General features: G+C 35.5%; 1 protein-coding gene across 1 annotated transcript; it reads left to right on the top strand.

The window, feature by feature from the left end:
- Positions 1 to 613: 613 nt before the first annotated feature.
- LOC576551 (RNA-binding protein 34) lies at positions 614 to 21,291 on the top strand. The gene is made up of 14 exons (XM_030998484.1): positions 614 to 645; positions 1,603 to 1,842; positions 6,961 to 7,240; positions 7,863 to 8,003; positions 11,271 to 11,380; positions 13,301 to 13,457; positions 15,657 to 15,941; positions 16,371 to 16,430; positions 16,878 to 16,921; positions 17,443 to 17,526; positions 17,877 to 17,937; positions 18,403 to 18,564; positions 19,639 to 19,743; positions 20,538 to 21,291. The coding sequence occupies exons 1-14, from the start codon at positions 614 to 616 to the stop codon at positions 20,706 to 20,708; spliced, it is 1,932 nt and encodes a 643-aa protein (XP_030854344.1). The 3' UTR covers positions 20,709 to 21,291.
- Positions 21,292 to 24,156: the final 2,865 nt, after the last annotated feature.

Raw genomic sequence — 24,156 nt, 5'->3', positions numbered from 1 at the left:
GAACCGCTTTCTTTTGCGTTAAATAAATATAGGTTAAATTTGTGTCTTTGCAATTGGAGCCCATACCAAGTTACAATATGAAATGTATGGCAAGATGAGCGAGTTGTAAAGCATTTGAAGAGTCTTTGTAGGACAATAACTTTTTGTCTTTTTTTTGTAAAGTATTCTAACATTCTTAGAAATGCATGTAGTTATAAATAGAATCGACATAGAATGAGAAAAAGTATCGAAAATAAAATTATAAATAAAGAAATAAAAATGCAGGACAAACATGAATTTTTAATTTTGTTTTAATAAAGCAGTTTGAAATATGTGATAATTAAGAGGTAAAACGATGAAGGTGAAGCGAAGACTACAGATATGCCATCTAAAAACACTATGGCCCGAATTCACAAAGGAGGTTTGTCGACAAACCGAGGTTTATGTGCGTCATACGACGCGTTTCGACGCGTTTTTACAAACCTTGGTTTGTAAAAGACAAAAGGACGTTTGTCGAAACAAAAGGAGGTTTGTCGACAAACCTCCTTTGTGAATTCGGGCCTATTGGTTCCATTTAAGAGCGTCAACAAATCCTCGAACATGAGGGGGGCACTTTGCGAGGGAGTGGGTGAGGATGTGGGAAGGGGCTAGCCCCCACGTCCTACGGTAAGGACTACTTGACTTCGGCTGTTAAAACTAAGCATGTATAGGAAATGCATGATAGAGAAAAACAAAAACTCCCCGAAAATGTGAGAGGGTGGGGGTATGATGCCCCCCGGTACCCCCTCCTGGCGATGCCCTTGTTTCCAGGGCCAGGCTTCGTAGACATGAATCCATCTTGATATATGAAGAGCTTGATTCCAAAAGGAGCTAAATCCATATTTCATCAAAATTGAGTTTTTTTTGTCTTAAAATAATGATTTCCTACATGGGGACAAAATGCACGATATCAAATTTAAAAATTTCACCAGGAAGTATGAATTTTTTTAGTTGCAATATCATGTTTTATTCCAAAAGGAGCTAAATCCACTTTGGGTACTTGTGAGTAAATCACCTTTTTTGTTTCTCCACTTTCCCTTTAGCCATGTACCTTCATGTTGTTATTTATGTTAAAGGTGTCGCCCTGGACCAATAATATATCATAAGAAAAAAAATCTACCAGTTATTCCTGATTTTTACTAAATTATTAAAATTTGTGGATTTAGCTCCTTTTGGAATGAAACTGTAATATGTTGTTTACTTTCTTTTCAAAAGGTATTTTTAGATGTGATTTCACTGTTATTATTTAAAAGGAAAGGTTTGCTACTAAATTAAAATAAATTACAGGGACTTTATTGAGAAAATATTCTAAAATTTCACAAATTTTAGGTACAATATCATGTTTCATTCCAAAAGGAGCTAAATCCACGAAAAATAAGAATCTAAAAATTAATAAAAAATCAGAAATAACTTCTAGATTTTTATTAAATCATACATTATTGGTCCATGTTCACACCTTTAACATAATATAACAACATGAAGGTACATGGCTGAAGGGAAAGGGGAGAAATAAAAAAAGGCGATTTACTCAGAAGTACCCAAAGTGGATTTAGCTCCTTTTGGAATGAAACTCTTCATATACAGACATGAAGTGAAGAAGAAAACGGAAGAGGGGAACAGCAGCCATGCACGCCCCCTTCCCAACGCTCAAGTTCAAATCGACACCTGTTCGTCTATGCGCATAACCTTGACACTGCGAGGAAACTTAGGCTTTTCACTTGGTGCGGAAGACCTTCCCAGCTCACTTCAAGCTAGACATCACAACCCGGTAACAGCTTTCAACAAACGCGCTGAAAAGGTGAGGAAAACCGGCAACTTCTCAAGGTATGTTCTGAACTTATTTCATCCGATTTTATTCATTCTTTCCTGTTTTTGTTCGATTTGTTTATATGGATTTTTTATTATTCCAATTGATTTCTCGCAACATAAATATAATTCATTTTGTTGCTCTTTTTTAAATATTCTTCATGTTGTTGTCCTTCCTTTTTTATTCATTAAAAAAAAATTGATATGAAACTATACAAAAGAGGGAAACTTTCATTTACAATATAGGACATAAGTATTGTAATCCTTTTTGAATAAACATAGCTCAATTTTTCGTTTTTTTGTTATTTCGAGGATTCATCGATCCCTCGTTATTTAAAAAACCCGAATTTTTCAAAAATTTCGTAATTACGCAAGTGAATTATTATTTGTGATTGAATAAATTAAACAATGCCGATTCATCATCCCTAAAATGAAAAAGAATTTGCAATTTTGGCAAATGAACTGAGAATTATATCTGATTTTCAGAATTGTTATCAATTTTATTTTGATTTTCTCTTTAATTTGAGTCCTTAAAAAAAAAAAGGCGAACACAAAAGTTATCAACATTTTTATATGAGAACCTTCGGGACAACCATGTCAACAATATAATATATATAGGCCCTTTATTGCAAAATATGTGGATTTTAAATTTCCGGAATTTGAATTCCGGAGTTATTAACCCCTTAATTGTAAATTTGCGAGTTCGACGTGTGAATAACCTTCAGAACAAATAACGTATATTCGAAAGTGTAACATAAAACTGCGAATTTGTTTATCAATGGAAGGATTATATCTATTGCAATTTCATAAAATGTCTTATTTGTTTTGATTCTTGTATAAATGTCTTTGAATTCGTGTCGATTACAATGATTTGGGAGAGTGTGACACTTCCTTGATGTGCAACAGTTCAGCCAAATTTTCAAGTTGTTCGTATTTTCAACGGGTAGTAATGTATTCGATCCTTTAACCTCGGGGCATAATGCTCTTGCTCGATACCTCAGTCACACTGCCAAGACTCTACTAAAAAATGCCGACCGACCGTCCGACTCTCGGCCAATCGTTGTCATAATTAAAACAATAATAATAACGATGATAAAAAATGACTATAATGATAATACTAGTAACGATAAGGATAATAATATGCTAAATATATATTGCGCATGTTACCTTACCAAGGGATGCTCCAGGCGATTTGAAAGTTTACCCCGGCTTCAGCCCAGCTCAGTGCCCTAAAGCGCGCAGGGCATTCAAGGAAGACATTCATTCCTACCAGATACGCAATTACTTCACCCGGGTGGAGAGTGGCAATTGAAGATTAATGTCTTGTCAAATGACATTATTACCGCTGCGGGACTCGAACCGCATGTCTATAGTCTGTGGGCTGTCTAGCAAAGGTCTCGTTGCCAGTGTGACGGGGGTTTCAATATTGATGTATACTTTTAATGTCTGTATTCGCCGGTGAGTTCCCGCTTTGTTTACCTTGAAGGGGTGGGAAGGTGACTGAAAAGGACTAGGTATAATAGAGAAACACTTAAATGACATAGTCATCCACATAGGTATACAATTTATTAGACTGAGCGTGTCACAAGGGTGAGAGCAGTGTGGTTTTAGGAGTATAATGTTTCGCGTGGGAAAGAGAATTTCTCGCTTTTATCCGCTGGCCTGGTGAGGCAGCCCTGCAAATTTATGTTGATTGATTGAGAAAAAAAGGGGGTGCATTTACGTGACCAGACAGAAATTAGTACATGACTGTGATGACTCATAACCTCCCCCCCCCCCCCCCCTCCCCCCCCCCCCCCATTCAATATCTGAGTCCCTGCACAGACTGCACTATGTTGAATCCATGATCTGTGCCAAAGTTCAGGCTGATTTATTTATCTATGCACCTCGATTTTTTTTTTACCAACTGGAAGGGTATCATTATTATAAAAAGTAAATGTGAAGAAAGTACTCGCTGCCCTATGAAATAATAAGGGAAATAAACGACGTAATGAATCGTTATTTGTGTCATTAATTGTCACAATCTCACCCATTTTTTTTTAAGTAAACGAGAAGTTAAAATGATTCTAGAGTTGATTACTTGATTTTATTGCAAATTAATGTATATATATAGTGAAAGGGATTTTTTGGGGCAAACATTTAATGAAAATGCTCAATACAATACAAATTCATTTCTTTAATGAAAAATAAAATAAAAATAAACAGGTGTCGTGGTATAGTAGTTCATTCACTTGACTCTTGATCCAAGAGTTGAGGGTTCGAATCCCAGCCCGGCACTAGCGCCCTTTGGCAAGCCATTAATCCCCATTTGCCATTCTCCCTCCAGGTGTAAATGGCTACTTGACAATAGATAGGGTAATTGTAGGGCCTTCGGAAAGAACATTGTTGAAGCTGACTCGTGAGACTTCCCTGAGTAAGCAAAATTAGTTTCATCAATAAGCGGTTCAAAGCACCGTCTTATCAGTGCGTGGATGCATCGATACAAGATAAAAGTGAGCAAAGCTTATACAGCCAAACATGAAACATTTCGTACTATCCAAACATGGAATATCACCCTAAAATTCTCCCTCTACATATTTATGAATCTCAAAACCTATATACAGTCCTCAATGTGTATTTTGAATCAATGCTTCCACTCGGGTTTGTAAATAAAAATGTTCGTATCAATATTGAATTGCAATTACAATTTCAATAACCATGGTATATAGATGCAGCCATGCCTTCCTGTCACTGAACGACAACACTGTCTTACCGCTGGTGTAGGCAATTGGGGTAAAACGAAATATTATTGACCAATAGTGTGATTGACCATTAATATCATTGATATTACTATCATCTTGTTATGTAGACTATATTAATAACTATGAGTTACTGTAGTTGCATTGCATGAACTTGACTTCTGTCTGTGATTTAGGGTGGATGCCCCCCCCCCCCTCCCCTCCCATACTAAACAACTGGTCATGCTTCTATCTATGGCTCACTCATCAATGTTTCCAAGCTGTTAGGTATCAAGTCGAAGATGAAATAATTTACGAGACGTGTCATCAGGTGATGAACGATATTATATCGTCTGCTAAGAGACAGAAGGTCATTATTTCATATCATTTTGCGTTCAGTTAATGCCCTTCTCGCTCTTGATCACCAGATGATATGAGCTCATGTCAGACCGCTTTTTCTCGACAGTGTATTTTGTAATGAAACAAAGGCATGTTGTCAAATAATTACTTTGTCATCAATCTCACATCAGTGCGAGGCAAAATGAAAGTCGTTAAACCTATGGTTAAACGTTCTTCATCACCATTTGTAAACTTAAAATTAATCACTGTCATTATTGCGGCTTCGATTGCATTATTATCCCAGACACTTCTAATCTGCAGACGAGCACGGTGGAATTTACGAGCTCAGCTGCAATGAAGGGAAGGGTGACATGCAATATTCCCGCCTTTATTTAGGAGCTATCAAAACCCCTACCATATATTGAGTTAGCATAATGCACTAACACTACAAGACAATATCCTCCAGAATAAGCGGTACAGAGAAAAAGATTTAGCGGCATTACACTATAATAATTCAAATTACACAAAGTTCACAATAAAATAAGGGAAACTAAATATATATTCAATTCAATTCAATTCAATTTCTGTTTCCAAAAATAAATAAATTACAAATCAATTATAATCATTTATAACAATATTGAAAACAGAGGGGTCCATATAGCGTGTGATCATTAATTATTTTAAGGGCGAGAAAACTACACTCAGCAAATAAAAGAAAACTTTCATAAACTATCCGTCAATGAAATATTTATCAAATGAAAGAAAAATGTAAATTCTACCAACGCCAATTAAGACCATGTTCTTAACTTTCACGCTTAGATGATAACATTTATTTAACCGTTAGAAGGTCTAATTAACAAATTGCAAAAATATAGCAAGTAGCCATTTAAATGTGCATCCGTTAAAACATTCCTTTCAACAATGAAAACAAAGAGTGAAAAACATTGAGGAGGATTGAACTCTGGATGTCACGTTGAGTCTCAGGACTGCATAGTTTGACTAGTATTGTCAAGATGCCTCTTCGCTCGTGTTTCTTGTAATAACATATTTTTCATTGTTTATATTTTACTCTATAAGATAGTAATGCTGATCTATATTTGAATGGTCAGATGCCCCATTTTTGCAATTTTCTTTCACTCATTTATTGTTAAATTACCTTACATTTACGCAGCAAACGGAATCAATGATATCAATTATACCAAGGGCGTCAATCCGAGCTTGAGCATGGGAGGGACACAGCTTTTTTTTTCTTCCCCCAATTCGTTAGGAAATATATTCAGCGGCGAATCAGCCAACCAGTGATTAAGAGGGGGTAGGGGGTAAGAGGCACTAATGTATATATATATATATATATTTTTTTTTTTTTTTGCCAATTCGTGAGATTTTGTATACAAATCGTTGCTCTCTGCATGGTGATTCCTCTTCTTTTCTGACAAAACATGGGAGGACATTTGATATGATGTCCCCCCCCCCCTATAGGAAAAGCTTGGGGGACGTGTTCCCCCCCCCCCCCCCGTGGTTGACGCCCTTACAATTTACATTATACATACGCAGAGAACGTTGCACAGGTTGGTTTTGTTTTGGTGTGTTCTGACTACTCATAACACTGTTTATCTATTGTTTGGAGAAATAGGATGCTGTGTTATGGCAATGTTTTGACTCGACGGGTATCGCTTTCTAGAACTTAACTTTATTGCCCCTATATCATCATCGAAGAAAGCTGTGTTGAGAGTTGATATACAGTGTACTAGTATTCATTTCGATTAAAGTGGTGCAATAATTTTTAGGAGTATTAAAGCCCCATCTGCAATATAGTTTGGCCAGGAGGGATTAGACCTCACTGCATGGTCACTGACAAGTGGTTATCTCATCAAATCAGCTCTCAATTAGCATAAGAAAAAAGGGGACCATGGGTTAGGGTTAGGGTTAGGGTTAGACCAATGGTCACTGATTAGGCATTGTTTGCTATATACATGTAGATGGCGCAAGTAGCTACAAGTAGTGCAGTGGGGCTTGAAGGTTACCCATTTCCTCATTTCCTCTGTAGATATAATTATATTACATTCCTTTGCTCTTATAGACAGAAACCGAACCAACTTACTTTCAACATGCCTACGGACTTCAGTGGTGAATGGTCGATGGTCAGTCATGGTGAGCTGAGTAATGATCTGATGGATACGATGTGCATCCCAGCAGATCGTCGTCCAAATCTTCCCATCGACAAACTCACTGTCAAGGTCACGCAGAAAGATGACCACTTCGACATCACGAGCGAAACTCCCGAACGCAGTAACACGTACAGCTTCGATGTCGGGCCGAGCTTTGAGACCAGCCTGGTCGGTTTTCTACCAAAGATGTCGGTGAGTGCTTTATGATTATACGAATACAAATTAAAATTCCTCTTTGTAATATAGAAGACATGATTATAAGTCCGGTATGGTTATTATCCCTTCTTCATATCTCAGTTTTTTTTCCCAGACCCTTTAAATTTTGGAGGTCAATGAACCACTTTAATAGTGGTTCATTCACTTGACTCTCAATTCAAGGGTTGAGGGTTCGAATCCAAGTCCGACACTCACGTCCTTAAATCCACATTACCCTCTTCACCCAGGTGTAAATGGGGACCTGGTAATTTCTGGGGTCATAATAATTAATGGGCCCTCAGGCATGTCAGGAAGAACAGCATTGTTGCTGATGGCGATTCCCTGGCTAAAGAAAAGAATTATTACTAATGTCATTATAATTATCATTATCATTATCATTGATTAGTAGTATTGTTTTTACCATTGTTATTATTATGATTATTGTTATCATAAGAAGTATTATTACTATTAGTATTATCATTATTATTATTATTATTGATATTAGTATTATCAATATTGTCATTATTATCATCATTATTAGTAGTGGTATTATTACTATTATTATTATCATTATTCTTATCAGTATTATTATTACTATTGTTATTATCATTATTATTAGGTAACTGCGTCATGGGAGGGTGATAACCTCTTGTTCACCGCTGAGAATGGTTTCAAGATGCTTCGAGAGATTGTCGAAGGCCAAATGGTGACCACTGTATCCAAAGGGGATGTTTCATTCAAAGTCGTCTTCGACAAAGTCTAAGACACGCCCTCATCGTTCACAGGGATGACAGGATGGAGAAAGTTATCTTAGGCCAAATTATATTAATTCCTGGCTTCTAGTCCCCTCCTCCGTTTTTTCTATTCCCTGCTGCCATTTCTTTTTAATTTATGTTTCCATTTTGTTTGTTCTGAAATGAAAATAAGTATGAATTTGAGGACATCTTGGCAATTCGATGTCAAGAAAAATCATCAATAAAAATTGTAATTGCATTTTCTTTATTCGCTTAAAATTCAAAAGCATATTTAAAAAATAATCAAGGTTACAAAATTGAGGTTACCATAATATAAACAAAGTTCAAAACGTTCATACAAACAAACAAAGAAACGGAATTTCAACTTGTTTGGAGCCCCTGCAGATTTTGTACAAATTAAATACAATTTATTACCTTATTTGTTAAAAATTGACCCCAAATCATTTGTATGTACCCAAAATTATGTAATTATCTAAAATGGAACGCCCTCCTCCTCATTTTCGAAAATATTCGTAGAAGAAACTAGGAATTAATTGTACATGTCGTTTAATTTTACAATAGGAAATTAGATAGCAAACTTTGAATTCACTATTTCTGATTTTGCCTGGCTGTTTCTGTATTTTAGGAATTTAGCTGTATGTAGGCTTTTAGATTTATTTGAAAAGCTATTGTTTCGATTATACTTGACTTTTCTCATCCCTTTTTTCTCAATTTATGAAGGGTAAACTCGAGGTTTGTTTTGACAGATTTGTACAAACGTTTGTTTGATTCATTCTGATGGTAGAGTAGGTAAAAAACGTGAAGGTTGATATACTTTGAATTCATGTTATATTTGTTAGTCTGCATGTTGGTATGTAGGACAACGTCGACTAATGCATAGCCTCCCACATGTGCGATAACGATAACAATTCCTAATGATGAAAATCTCTTAAATGTATGTAAGATATATGAAAAATCGATTAAAAAAACAACCACCTGTGAAAAATGAAAAAGAAAAAAGTTTTTCTGCTAACACAGTATTAGCGCTTATCCTTTTTGTTATCTATCTATCTTGGGTTTTCTTTTATAGAGATATTAATGAGCACAGTTCAACTACTTTCATGACTTAACAGGGAAAATATATGAGCCTATCTCTCTTTAAAGTGTCACTGGTTATCGTTTTCGATTGAGACGAGGTTTTAAGAAGTGAAAGGTAAATAAATATCGCTCATTATTGATGTTATTCCTTTTTAACGGTCTCCTATACAACGATATTAATATCATTCTTTTATTGTTAATAAACCAGCTCAAATTTCAATGTAATATGTTTTCAGTCACATCCAGAATTCATCAGATCAATAAAGAAGTCTTTAATAAATAATGGAATATCTGTCGTATTTGGCAAACTTTACTGTATAATACACAGGCTTGATGGTCAAAGAGATGGAAAGTAAAACAAAATTATATAATTCTTTATATGAAATAGGGGAAAGTGTAAAAAAATCCTCAGGAAATAATTGTAAACAAAATTTGTTTGGAGGGTAGGCCTATTCAATAAGAAATATGCACAAAATACTGCAAATTTTAGACAATAATTTTAATCCACACATTAGATCTTCATGTCAAAATGACCGACCGACGCCCCCTTTCCCCTTTCCATAATTTATCAGTTTTAGATGATTTTTTTTTATCTTATAACAATTGCGGTGTGATGATGAAGATAATGATGATGAGGAAGATGATGATGACGATAATGATGATCGTGCTGCTGGTGGTGGTGTTGTTGATGATAACGATAGTGACGATGACGGTGATGTTGATATTGATTGTGATGATGATGAAGATGATATTGATGATGAATTTGATGATAGCAGTGGCGGATCCAGGGGGGAGGGGGCCCGGCGCGATTTTCAAATTTTGGGGAGCAAAAAAAACAAAATAATAATAATAATAAAATTGCTCACTACCCCCCCCCCCACTGAGCAAAATATTGGACGGCACGATTTTCATATTTCAGCACACTAAATTTCAAATTGATTTCAAATTTGGGCCCCCACCCCTAAGAAATCCTGGATCCGCGCCTGGATGATAGTGATGATGACGATGAAGCTCATAATGATAACGGATGACGGATGACGGATGATGTTGATTAAGATGATGATGATGATAATAAAGCATAACATTTAGTTTTATCATAATATTCTAATGCAGAAAATATTTATCATGATGGCGTTCGAATCGAACCTTTATGACTATGATTCGATTTCTAGGTCGGTCTGTTGTATGTTGGTCTTTAGTACCCCCCCCCCCCCTCTCTCTCTCTCTCTCTCTCTCTCTCTCTCTCTCTTCCCCCTCTTTTCGACATTCGAATTGGGAGACACATACCCACGTGTAGCTTCTACGCCCATTTAAACTAAGATTTTAAAAAATCGTTCTCCAAATGCCTCGCCGGGATGCGTTATTTTTTTATGCGGCACAGATTGGGGCATGGCGCGTGTTAAACCTATGGGAAGTACGTTCTTTCCCTTCTGAATAGTGTCTGCACGTACGTGAGACTAGTCATGTTCGCTAGCGCATTAGCGCTGCGAAGAAGTTTGTATATCCATCGCGAACTATGTGTTTAGATAACATTCCTCTTTGTTTAAGTTTTATTGACTAATTATTGTGATGTTCTCCTTATTGACGTGCTGCCTCCTCTTCAGATTTCCAATTTGATTTTAATTGTTGATGTAATGATTTTCCATGCGGTAGTGGATTACATGTAACACTATTAAAAACAGACCTCTACTACTTATGACTTCGCTTGAGTGGGAAATAATGCCAACACTTGGGATTAAACAAAATTATTTTAATGGCTCTGAAATGCACGTAATTTCTGAAGTAAAGAAAAAAAAAAATCGTCGATTATTTTATGAACCAAAAGGTAAGAAGGTAAGCCTATAATCAAATATTAAAATCATTACATTTTATAGACAACTGGCCTTTGAAGAAAGAGATTTTTCTCTGGGCCAAATAAACATTTATGAACAGGCAATACAAATGTACACACTGCAAAAACGTGTTTTAGTGTATGCAATTAGTTAAATTTGATTTTCAGAATTCCAAGCCCGAAAAGGAACTCTCCTGCATGAAGACAACGGGGGAGGGGCAATGTTGAAACTATATGAGCACATAATATTTACAACGACTTGTATTGCCCATATTTTCCTTTTTTATTTGTCTACTTATTCTATCATCCACCGTAATTTTATTTATTATTCACATGCTGCTCTACAGAAAGCTAGCCACAATAATACGAAACGTTTAAGCCTGACCATTCTGCATTCAGAGTTTCAGACAGCAACCAAATGGAAGGAAAACAGAAGCGAAAACGTACAAAAAAGAAAGAGAAAAAGAAAGAAATGTAAGTTGAAATACAAGCTCTACACATTTAGAGATCTGAGCTGAGCGAGTCCCACATACTGAAAATAATGTCATGGTTTGACTGCAGCTCCGCAGCTGTCTTCAGTCTTGGCTCAGTGGCAAATCCAATGAATCTCGCATCACTCATAGATCTATATTGATTTTAAGTTTTTTTATTAGACTTCTTTTTCTATTATTTATTATTATTAATAAAACTATTATTAGTAGTATTAATGTTATCATTGACATTGATTTATTGTTATTTAATTATCATTTTATTGTTAGTCTTACTGTTGTTATGATGATGATGATGATGAGCGGAAGATTAATAATTCAGCCTCCCCTTGCAGTGCCTCCAAAAAGTAGCCTGGAAGAAAAAGAATGCCTTTCCCACTGGCTCCAGAGCCGCACTTTTGGCACATGATTTTAAAACTTAAAATATTAAGAATGGAAAGAAATTTTGTAAACTTACTTTTAATGCCCTTTTTAAAAGTTTTTTCCCCTCCTTTTCGAGACACGACTGCTTAGTTCCCTCCTGATATTGATAAAATCATAAAGCGTGCTTGCGTACACTATACCAGTGACATCATTTAAAGCATTTGCGCAATATCTGACATGCGCAGATAGCCTGCGGCTTACCTTACAACAACTGATCGCATTTGATAGCAACGATAAACAACAAGCAGGGAAATGACATATAAATCAGGCATTCAGGTCTCCCTTCATTTAAAAAAACATCATAAAATTAGAAAATGGCAGAACAGAGCTGATTTGGTTGGCCTAATCGGTAAAAGTAGGCTCAAATATCTGAAAAACGAAGGAAATTTTCATCAACGAAACATGTAAATTCCATTGGTTACTTATTTGTTTATCAGACCATTTGAAAGTATACACTATACAGCAGGTTTTACAAAATGTTGCGTGAATGTACTACACTGGGACAGTGTTGCCCATCTTTATACAGTACACAGCCAGGATAGTAATGCTGCTATGTGTGCCAGAATCCAAGCAATGCATCAAACAATGCCTGAAAAATTGTCAATGTCCAAGAGAGACACAATTATGTTTCTCTTCTAGATATAAAAGGGCAGTCTTTCTGTTTCGGTTGCGTCGGTAGATTCAGGTTTAACTGTACTTCAACGTTGTTTACAGATGGTTGTGCATGCACCTACTATATAGTACTCACTATCATAAACAACAGGTTTACAACTAGTACTATTTACAATCAAGTTGAAGCACCAGTGGCGATGTCTGAAAACATTAGGTAGAATTAGATAATAGTTAAAAATAAGGTGATCTGGACAAAAACATAGCAAAAGTGAGTATTTATGTGAATGAGGAGGCAGCTAGAAAGGTAATACCTTATTGGTGCTGCCATCTATAAAAAAATGAAAAATTTGAAATCAGGATAAGAAGAGAGTATGTGTACAAGACCAGATTGAAGATTTACAGAATAACTACATTGTACAAGCATAATATACCCAAAAGAATAACAGAAAACAAAAACTAACAACAAAAGAGATTTGTTATTGTTTCTTACATTGACAGCAAACAAAACAACCAAACTAAAACACTAAAAAACAAAAAACAAAACTGACAAACGATCAAACAACTAAAAAAAAATTAAAAAACCTTATCAAACATTTCTTATATATCTACTGAGTAATGAGGTTTTATATCTCTTTTTAAAGACATTTAGTGATTGCTAAAATAAGATTGACAAATAAAGAAAAGTGCACTTTTTAGGGGGGATAAAATAATGGGTTATTTAAGGACATTTTCCTCTAAATCTCTAATATAGAGTTGACTTGATTTGCTTCCTCTTCTGGCTTGTGTCCAGCACAGTTCAAAACATGATTTAATATGACAAGATTTAGACTCATATGACATAATGATGCTACCATGTTTATTGTTTCTACAGCAACCAATCTGGAAATGAATATGTACCAGGCAGCATTGCTAACTTTCTAGGTTCAAATCCTGAGGAGACGAGCACTCCATCAGGATCCCAAAAAAGGGTTCTAGCTTCATTCTTCCAGCCATCTGCGACCACCAAGCAGAATGTTACTCTTGACAAGGTAAGCTCCACAAGGCAACAGTTTTTTATCATTTGTTTTCTTCTCCAGCTTTATAGAAAGAAAATGTTTCAATTATTCATTATCTGTAGGCTAGCTAGCCTTGTTGTTTTGGTTTCCTGAACTTGCCCTCCAAGACTATGTAGAGAAACATTGCGTTAGAGGGAAATCCCACCCTAATAGCAAATTGCTCTGAAAAAAGGAGAAACGGTATATTGAAATGAAAATTTAGACATAGTTACATTATTTATTTATTTTTTTATTTTATTTATTAGTCTTTTTTTAGTAGGGTGGCTCCATCAGTAGTTCAATACTGTTTTCCGTGGAGGCCCTACAACATAAATACAAAATTAACAAACATATTGAAAATAAACAATCCAAATCGAAACAAAGTGAATTAAGTTACAACATTTTCGAATAAAAGAAAAGAAACAAACACAACACAATGGACCAGTTCAATGATTTAAATTATTATAGCGCCAAAACAAAAGAGTAAATGAAGAATTTGATGGTGCATTTTAAAAAAAAATTAGGTAAAGTATTCCAGAAAGCCGCACCATCAAATGAAAAACTTTGTTTCCCCATCTGGGTTTTTATTTTGGGTAAAATTAATCCTGCGTTTTGTGCACTGCGTGTTCTAATGTTATGTAAAGATTGTTTTTTTTTAAACATTTGTAAAATATAGACGGGAGTTTGACTTTGAAAAACAGAATAAATCATTTTACATTTGAAATAATTCCACCTACTTTGAATGCTTACCCACTTGAGTTTATTTAAATTTTCTTGAGTTGGGGTTCTTACATTGGCCCCCAAGATTACTCTGGCCATTTTCTTGTGTTGTTTAATGATTACATCTCGGACATTTTGTGAACAATTAGACCATGTATTACAACAATATTCAAATAAAGGCAAAATTAATGCATTGGCAAGAAGCTTCAGTCCCTCCAAAGGTAGGTATCTTTTTGAACGACCAAGTAATGCTATCCTTGACCCTATCTTTTTACTTGTTTTTGTCACATGTTCTTTCCAGCTCAATGTTGGATCTAGCCAGACTCCTAAGTATTTATAGATATAAACCTGAGAGATTTGGTGTTGCTCGAGTTGAATGCATATAGATTTTTCAAGTTTAGCCAATTTCATTTGTGAACCAAATAACATAAATTCTGTTTTTTTGTGGTTTAATGCCAGATTGTTTTCTTTTACCCACTCATAAACTAGTTTCAAATCAAAGTTCAAGGCCGATTCAATGTCCTCACTTTTTTTACTACTAAAAAACAGTACAGCATCGTCTGCATATAACATTACTTGGCATTTTGATACCACCTTAGGAAGATCATTCACCATGACAGTAAACAACAACGGGCCTAAATTGGCGCCTTGTGGTACGCCTGACAAAGTCGTACCCCAATCTGATTCAAATTTTCCGAGTACAACTTTTTGTTTCCGATCACTCAAGTATTCCATGAACCAATTAATTTCTTGACCCAGTATACCGTACTTACAAAGCTTTTCTAACATTATTTTACGCGCCTGTCATGTGACCCTTATCCATTTGTCTATAAATAAAATCAGAAAAATAGGTTAAAACAGTATGGGTACTATGATCTTTACGAAAACCTGATTGATTCGGAGAGAGAACATTATTTTCTGTTAGATATTCTTGCAATTGATTATGTACTGCCCGTTCCATGATCTTCATAACGACAGGTATTATCAAAATGGGCCTATAATTATTCAAGTCTGATCTCTCCCCTTAAACTATGATAATATACACCATTTGCTGCGACCTTACTTAAATTGCCAATTTAATATTTGTAGAGATGTCACACGTTTGTAACCTTCTTATAATTGATCTGAATTACTTCAAACTTTTGCCATTCTGTTGCTCTTATTTCTCTGTTTTCATACAGATATCATTGTAAATGCTGCATTGCCCTTTAAATCCTGTATAATTGTAGTTTTTTTATTTGATGATAATGATGTTGTTCATATCATAACATGGATGCACTCATACAGCCTCACTTTCTCCTATTTCCCGTAATTTATTCTGACCTAAGTTGTTAAACACATTTTCATTAAGAGCGGGGGTTCTGCCATCTGAAAGCCCTTTTGTATCTCTGTAGAGAATAGGAGACAGTACTTTAAACTAGTTTTGTTTTAAATGTGTCATTTATTTACTCAATGTCATTTTGTTCTCACCAGGCAGGCAAAGATACACCCGGAGGAAGAGTGTCCAAGAACAAAAACAATAAGACCCAATCAGAAGAAAAGGCTTCCAATGATGGACAAACAAGTATTCAGTCAGAGGATAGCAGTCCTGATAAGAAACTTCCCCAGAAGGGTTCCAAACGAAGAGCGCAAGATGATGACGATGAGCCTAAATCCAAGAGGAAGAAAAGCAAAAAAGAGCCAATGGAGCCAATGGATCCTATTGTTCTTGCTAGGACGGTTTTCGTTGGCAACCTGCCAGTCAACATAACAAAGAAAGTAAGTCATTTCTTAGTTTTATCTCTACCATACTATCTAGTTGCTGTTACTCTTCTGTACATCACCCCCTCTATTACTCACTCCCCCCCCCACCCCCTCTCTGCCTCTGTCTATCTTTCTCTTTTTCTATCTATCTGTCGTGCTCTCTTTCCTTTTTCTGTTTCTTCTTCCTAGTTTGTTCACCTTTTAAAGAATGATCTTATTTGTGTGTCATATAGTAAAAGCATCCTAGAGAAGAATATGCTAACGGTAATCACTAGTCAAAACTACCTGCTAAGAACCTCTTTTGTTCTCCCCTATTCTTTCAGGTTAACAGAGAGGCTGCATGCTACGTACCTATCATGTAGCTCAAGAGAATGTGTATCTGATTGGAATCTTTAAAAACTAATCTTTGTTCCTGTTCTTTTTTTTAAATTCCAACTCGAACAGGAGCTGAAAGGACTCTTCAAAATCTATGGAGCAATAGAAAGCATGCGTTTCAGATCCATGGTAAGATAATGAAATATTATATATTGTATGTTATTTGAAGGACAATATGTAAATATTGTAGTTATTTGTAGGTAATTTACATGTGTGTTAATAATGGTATTTCATGCATTGTGCTTTTGCGAGATGATCTCACTGCAGGATGATATTCCAATTCCTTATGTGTTTACTATGGCAACCACCTCACATGATATGCATCATGAAGATCATAAAAGAACATTCAGTTAATACAAATTCTTCATCACTCTATGAACTTGTCACAATTACAGTATCTTTTGATGTCAGGCCTTGTTGTAAATCAGAAAATGATTCTTGAAAGTCAAGTCAAATGTAATGCCTGGTTATAGAGGTATGTGTAGTATCTTTAGTTATAATGTTCATGTTAGATGAGAGTATGAAATCTATTTCTGTGCTATGGTAATGTTATTATATATTTGAATGACTTTACAGGGTGCGGCTGATCCCAGTATGTCCAAGAAAGTTGCAGCAATAAAGTGAGTACATCATCCCTTCAGGGGCGAAGCCTTTATTTTAACTTTATGATGTTAAGATGTTATATCTTACTGAAAACTTTGTCTCACAAAGCCATCATAGGCTTTATTTAAAATTCTCCTTTTTTATTTTACATAAATTGTAAAGTGAAACATTTGTTATACATTGCCGATGGTATTGATTAGTCTGTATATTCAGTGTTTTGTTGTATGAATGTTTATTTGCTTTGATTGTATTTCTATGAAAATGTAATAAATAAATGATAAACAAAAAACCTTTGAAAACCTGCACAGAATCTTCTTATTTAATTTTTCTTTCTTCATATCTTGACTAATAGAGGTAAATCAAAATGGATTGTCTACCAGAATTCAGGAATTTACAATACTGAAATAGATAAGAAATTCTCTTGATTTCATCTAAATTAACCAAGAATACTAACATTTCAATTGTTTAATATTCTGTAGATTTGTATTTTTATGAAGAAGTATCAACAATTTGTTTTGTTTCATTATTGATATTTCAGACAGGAATTGAATCCCAAGAAGACCTCATTCAATGCTTACATTGTCTTTGAGGAAGAGCAGTGCGCCAGAGCAGCTTTAGCAAGGTATATCATTCAGTATATCTCTTGAAAAACAATCCCATCATTCAATATTTGTCTGTTTTTTAAATTAATTTTCTATCCTTTTTTTAAATGAATGAGGCGTTTATTTTGTTGCTAATAATGTCACAATGTCTACAGGTAAATTATTTCTTATGTTGCACATGTTGAGCAACTATTTGGGAGTGAAAACTAACAAAGAATGAGAAGGGTGTGATAAATATATAATACGTATATATATCCTTTTTGTAATGTCGTCTCAAAATAAGTATATTTTAAAGATTATTGCTGCGCATTCAATTTTCAGCAATCTCAATTCGATCGCTAGAAAATTATTTTTCTTCTTTTATTAACAGCAATGGCAAGATTGTGAACAAGCATCATATGAGAGTGGATATAGCTGGCAACAACAAGAAGGTATAATAAACAGAAAGAAATATCTTTTTGATTGATAAATGTTGTATAACTTGGATGACCTTTTAGTCTTCATTCTTGAAGGTACCAGTGACTAGTTTAATTGCTTTTGTTTCTTTAGCCAAATCCTCCATTACTTTTGGAATATATAATTCAAGAACACTCTGCTACTGTATTTCCCATCATAGTGTTTCCAATTCGTTTTTGATCAACTACAATTTCAAAATTCATAAGTTTAGTACACACATTCAGGTTTTCCTAAAACTATCCCAGATCTGTCTCTTTCTCTTTTCTGCTTTTATCACTTTGATCCCAGGGTAGACCTCACCGTTGTTCTATTTTGTTTGTTCATGTTTTATTTTCTTCTTTAAAAAAACAACAATTTGTTCACCCTTTTGGACTGTATATTTAAAGTAGAGCCTAATGTTATCCTCCCAACTTTCCATGCATCATTATCTTTCCTTGTAGCATGACATGAAACGCTCTCTGTTTGTGGGTAATCTTGCTTTCAACGTTGATGATGAAGCTGTGAGAAACCACTTTGAGGAGTTTGGAACCGTTGAAGGAGTGAGACTCATTCGAGACAAAGCCACTGGAGTAGGAAAGGGATTTGGATATGTGCTCTTTGAAGTAAGTCTATTAAGAAGAAAAACAATTCTCACTCTTGTATAATAGGGATTAAACTTTAATTCATGGTTACTTGATAACATGGCTGGTATTGGAAAATGAATTAAAATGAATCTCTGACAGGGTTATATTCAACAGTTTTAGGAAATAGGTATGATGAAGTGATCACACCAGCATTCCTTTAAGAAGAGTTCCGAATATGCCAATCACATTGGCTCTCTGCTGCTCAGATGATTTTAGAAATCACATTTTTGATTTGAAGAGAAGGTTCAGTTCTAGGAAGAGGTGAAAAATAGTTTGTGAACATTATCATTGCTATTATGCAAGTGTGGAAGAACATCAGATTAAAAATGTTCCCTGTAAAGCATTGCTCTTCAAATGACTTAATATTCTAAATAAGGCATGTTACAGCATAAAAATCGGGACAGATTTTTACGCCACATGTTGTTGTACTCTCATATACATATTCCGGTGTACAGTACTTGTAGCTTTACCAAGACTAGGCCAAATTTCTTAACATTTTGATGATTCCAGTACACACCAATACTTATATGCTAGATGATCAACCTTTTCTGATCGATTCCACACTGTGTTTTTTCTCAATGTACTGTAATCGCATAACCAAAAATCAACTTTATCTTTAAAGAGTATTATTTCCAAGTGTGAAGAAAATTTTAGACTGTGCAGAGGTATAATATAGACCTTTCATTTCCTTGCAGTGCCAACTGCCCTGGTGGCTTGTTTGCCACTTGCACAGATCAGGACAAAACTTTAGGCACCAATTGATGAAAAGATTGCTTTCTGCAACACAATGGCTTTCCAAAATTGCCCTTTTCCCATCCTGATAAACTCAATAACAACATATTTTGAACACCTGTAAAGATTAGTTTTGCAATGGAAACAGTTAAATAATCTTGAAGCCTTTTGTATATCTATCCATTGCTGTAAGCAGCTGTATACATGGTGGCATAGGGAGATCATTTGTATTGCATTAAAAGGGTCGAGTCCTATTTTCTGCAGGTTTTGTAAGTGCTGGAGTGTTAATCCAAGGCCTATTTTGTATTTCATTTGAAACAGGATTCGTCTTCAGTACAGTTTGCATTGAAGATGGATGGTACTAAGCTGAATGGAAGACCACTCAGAGTCAAAAGAGCAGTCAAGAAGGAGAAACAAAAACAACAAATATCCTTTACAATGTCTACTTTCTTGTTACGAGAGGGTTGAAGATGATGGTGAAGATGATGATGATGATGGTGATGGTGATGATGGTGATGATGACGACGATGATGATGATAGTGATGATGATGATGATGATGGGGATACTGGTGATGATAATGAGGTGATGGTGATGATGATGATGATGATGATGATGATGATGATGGTAAATAGAATGATGATGATGGTGATGATTATGCTTGTGAGGTGATGATGGTTATTAGAATGGTGGTGGTGGTGATGATGATGATGATGATGATGATGGTGATGATGATGATGATGATGATGATGAGGATGGTGGTGGTGGTGGTGATGATGATGATGATGGTGATGGTGATGGTGATGATGATGATGATGATGATGGTGATGGTGATGATGATGATGATGATGGTGATGATGATGATAATGATGATGGTGATGATGATGATGATGGTGATGATGATGATGATGATGATGGTGGTGGTGATGATGATGATGATGATGATGATGATGATGCTTGTGACATGATGGTTATTAGGAAAGTGGTGATGAGGATGAGGATGCTGGTGACGATGATGATAATGATGTTTATTATGATAATGATGATGGTTAGGATGCTGATGATGACGGTGATAATGAAGGTAGTTTATTATAACAGACTACCAAGAAACCAAGTGTGTGCTTGTTTTGATTTTGTTTGTATATAACATAGTTATAATATCAACAGCTAGCATGAGTACAAATGCATGGGACCGAGTCATTTCCTTAACCAATGTCTTTACAGAGATCATTCTAATACCAGGAGTAAGATTGCGCACAGAAGGAGCAATTCAAAGTCGAGACCCGGGTCAGGCGCTCAAGGACACGCAGGACCTCGGAAACCACCGTTCAAGGGTAAGGTGAAGAAGAGGCAGAAGCCTGGAGGAAACCACAAAGGCAAACAGAAGAGATGATGCATTGAAGGATGATGCCATGAAGTCAGACGATGCCATGGTCGGAGGATTCTATGTGAAACATGAAAGACAGTATGGGGAAAATCCACATCATCTGCTAATTTCCCTTAAAGCTGGACTGCACTACTTGTAGCTACTTGGGCCCTCTATGTAGCAAACAATGCCTAAGCAGTGCTCGTTGGTCCCCCATGATCCCCTTTTTCTTACCGTATGTTAATTGAGAGCTGATTCGATGAGATAACCACCTGTCAGTGACCTTGCAGGGAGATCTAATCCCTCCTGGCCAAACTAGTGCAGATGTAGGCTTTAATAAGAGTGGAGTACAGTAAATGAATTGGCTTGTGGTCTTGCCCGACAACTGACCAATCTTATGCGATGCGCATACCATCAATTAATTTCAAAGAAACCACCCCCAGCACGGATAATTCTCAAGCAAATTCTTCTTGTTACTCAACCTTAAGAAGGCTCTGCAATCTCTCATAGACCATGCTCAGAAACAGGCACTGAAAGTGTGTGCATTGTTATAGGACATCGTCTGCTTTAATATGCTTATTTGGTCCTTTGAGTGACGTCACAAATCTTGGCAGTGTTCAGAGAGTGTCAAAGTGGGGCTGTAGTTTATAATTCTAAAATTGAAAATAATCATTACGGTACTTTGAATGTTTCCAAGCTGGAAATTTCATTACCTTGTTTGATCTTTTAAACCTTAGCTTATAGTTAGTGCCAACTTTTTATATTTTATATTTTAGGGGCCCATATCAGAACAAATATTTTGCTTTAAAATGTTTGATTGTTGTAAAAACCCTACTAAGAACAATACAGTGAAATAGAAGGTCACATGGGCCTTGAAGTAGCTCCACAAGGGCCCAAAGGATCGGTTACTCTAGACAGTTGAGCGGACTGCTTCAAACTATTTTTTGGGGTTATAGGAGCACATCAGATATCTACTTTAGTATCAAAATATGATACATTGTAGAAATGGGGCTTTGAAAGCCAAATATGGTCGCGTTTATCGACCAAATTTTTGGCTAGAATCAGGTTTCTCAAACGTCTTTCAGGCAAATTTAGGAGGTGATAAACGCAAAGCCATGGGCATATCTAAAGACGCAAAAAGGTGTGTTTTGAATGTGACATACAGCCAGAATCACATTTCTGAGAGACCGATAAACGCAAAGCTGTTTTGAACCTCACATGCAAATAGGAATTCCCAGGCTAGTCTGCTTCCCGGGTCAAACGGCGCTGAGCAGCTGCGAAGAGACAAGGCCTTTATTGTGAATTGTGAAGAGACGATAAACACGACATCCCGCAAATCACGATCGTATAGTGGGGTACGATATGTACATATCTAGTGGCAAGCCCCGATAAACGCGCCCTATGTCTAAGGTACCCAAAATCTTATTCTAAGGGCCCAAATATAACACATGTGATTCAATAGCATAAAACTATAGTCATGAATGATACATTATACACCAAGGGCACCTACATTTTCCATTACAAGGTTTAAGATCCCTTTTCTTGATTAAATCATACATATATGGCCCCATGGGCCCATTTTTTAATCAAGGATATCTATTCAAAATGCCAGGTTAGCCTCATTTATTACTTCATATTTTAGTAGATTATAAATTGTAGATATTTCATACAAAAATATTGGTATGAATTCTGCTAAACATTGTAGGAATCGTTTCACTTCAATTAGTTTGAATGGGATACCTGCCCCTGCACGAGACTTGGGAGCAGGGCCCCTAAATTGCCCTACTGGTCCAATATTGTCCCTTATTGGGAGGGCCTCTCTTCTATCGGCTCAGATGAGCGTAGGGTCTTTGGAATGCTTATTTAAAAATATCCCTAGATCTATCTCTAGCGCTTAGAGACTTTGGTGGTAAGCGCTTTATAAGTAACGTTTTTATTATTATTATTATGATAATATGAGATTCGACCTTCTTTTTATTCCCGATTTCAAATCCTTTTTTAAAATAAGTACTTTAATGTATTAAACACAAATTATGAAAACGTCATTTAAATGTAAATGAACTGTTAACTCTGGTAAATGTATTTTTTGGTGTGAATAAAAGACTTTTGCCATATACACAAATTTACGTTTAGACAATATTTTCTGTTGTCAGAAATTGTGCCTTAGATTGACAATAGTATCAATCAGTTCCATGGATTTTGTACTTTTAAAGTGACTGTGTGTATGTGAATTCACCAGGATATGATTCCAGTCCATAATCACAGGACCCTCACCTCTGTCTCCACATATCGACTACAAGTAGTAAGTCTGTCAACATATAGCAAAGTATAAGAACAAAGGATCTTTAATCAATCGGGTTGCCCATGATTCATCTTTTAAAATGCCCCCTCCCCCAAAAATAAAAAAATAAAAAAATAAACAAAAATGAATAAATAAATAGAAAAAGAAAAGAAAAGAAAAAAACTATCTATACAATATACATGTATTTATAAATATATCTTTAGTTTCAAGTTTTCAACTATGTAAATGTTGAATTGAATTGAATTTATCCTCTTCTGCAAAACATACAAACCAAATTACATTTCAATGATACAACATATACAAAATATAACAATTTTTTTTTGTATACACAATATGATAACAATAGAAATGTTGACATTAAAACAAAATGTAACTGATAACACACTATCAAGAATTATTCAGTAATAAATCTGCAGAAGAAAAAGGGCAGTCATGATAAGCGTTTGCTTGATAGCGCGTTAGCCCGAGGCAGGGTGGATCATTACAATTTTTTTTTAATTGATGATGGTGATGATGATGTTGATGATAATAATGAAAATGAAAATATGTTGATGTAAATATGATCGACACAGAAAAGTTAAAGCATACAGGATACATGATGGATGTTTATAAAAATCTGGAAAAAATATTCAATATTTAATCAGGATTGGGAAAAGATCAAACAATGAATGTACTCTATAAGCCACAAAACACTTGTATACAAAGGTAGTTGAACTGTGACATAATGCTATTTAGCATGTGGCCCTTCCCAGCTGGTACATTAGATGTTCAATCACCAAGTGTGTAATTTAGAAGAACAAAAAACAAATATACCCTTTTCTCTCTTCCCTAGATATAATGTATGTCTCCCTTTTACTATTCTTACTTCTATCCGACTATCCATAGTCTTCTACCCCTCCACGTTGCATTGCTTCTCACTTCTCACTCTATTTGTCTCTCTCTCTCTCTCTCTCTCTCTTTGTCTGTCTATCTCTCTGTCTGTCTCTCTCTCTCTTTCTCTCTCTCTCTCTCTCTCTCTCTCTCTCTCTGTATTTGCTGGATTCTCCAACTCCCCGTCTTCCAATAGTGAATCAAAATATGTCAAACAGTGCTCAGAAGTCAATTTATATTTACAATTTATTTACAATTCTATTCACAATTTCAATGATCATAACATAAGTCTTCATTCAAGTC

Source organism: Strongylocentrotus purpuratus, unplaced genomic scaffold, assembly GCF_000002235.5.
Source record: "Strongylocentrotus purpuratus isolate Spur 01 unplaced genomic scaffold, Spur_5.0 spur5_scaffold_5, whole genome shotgun sequence".
NCBI lineage: Eukaryota > Metazoa > Echinodermata > Echinoidea > Camarodonta > Strongylocentrotidae > Strongylocentrotus > Strongylocentrotus purpuratus.
Note: the sequence above shows the minus strand (reverse complement) of the source record. Positions and strands in the feature narration are given on the sequence as shown.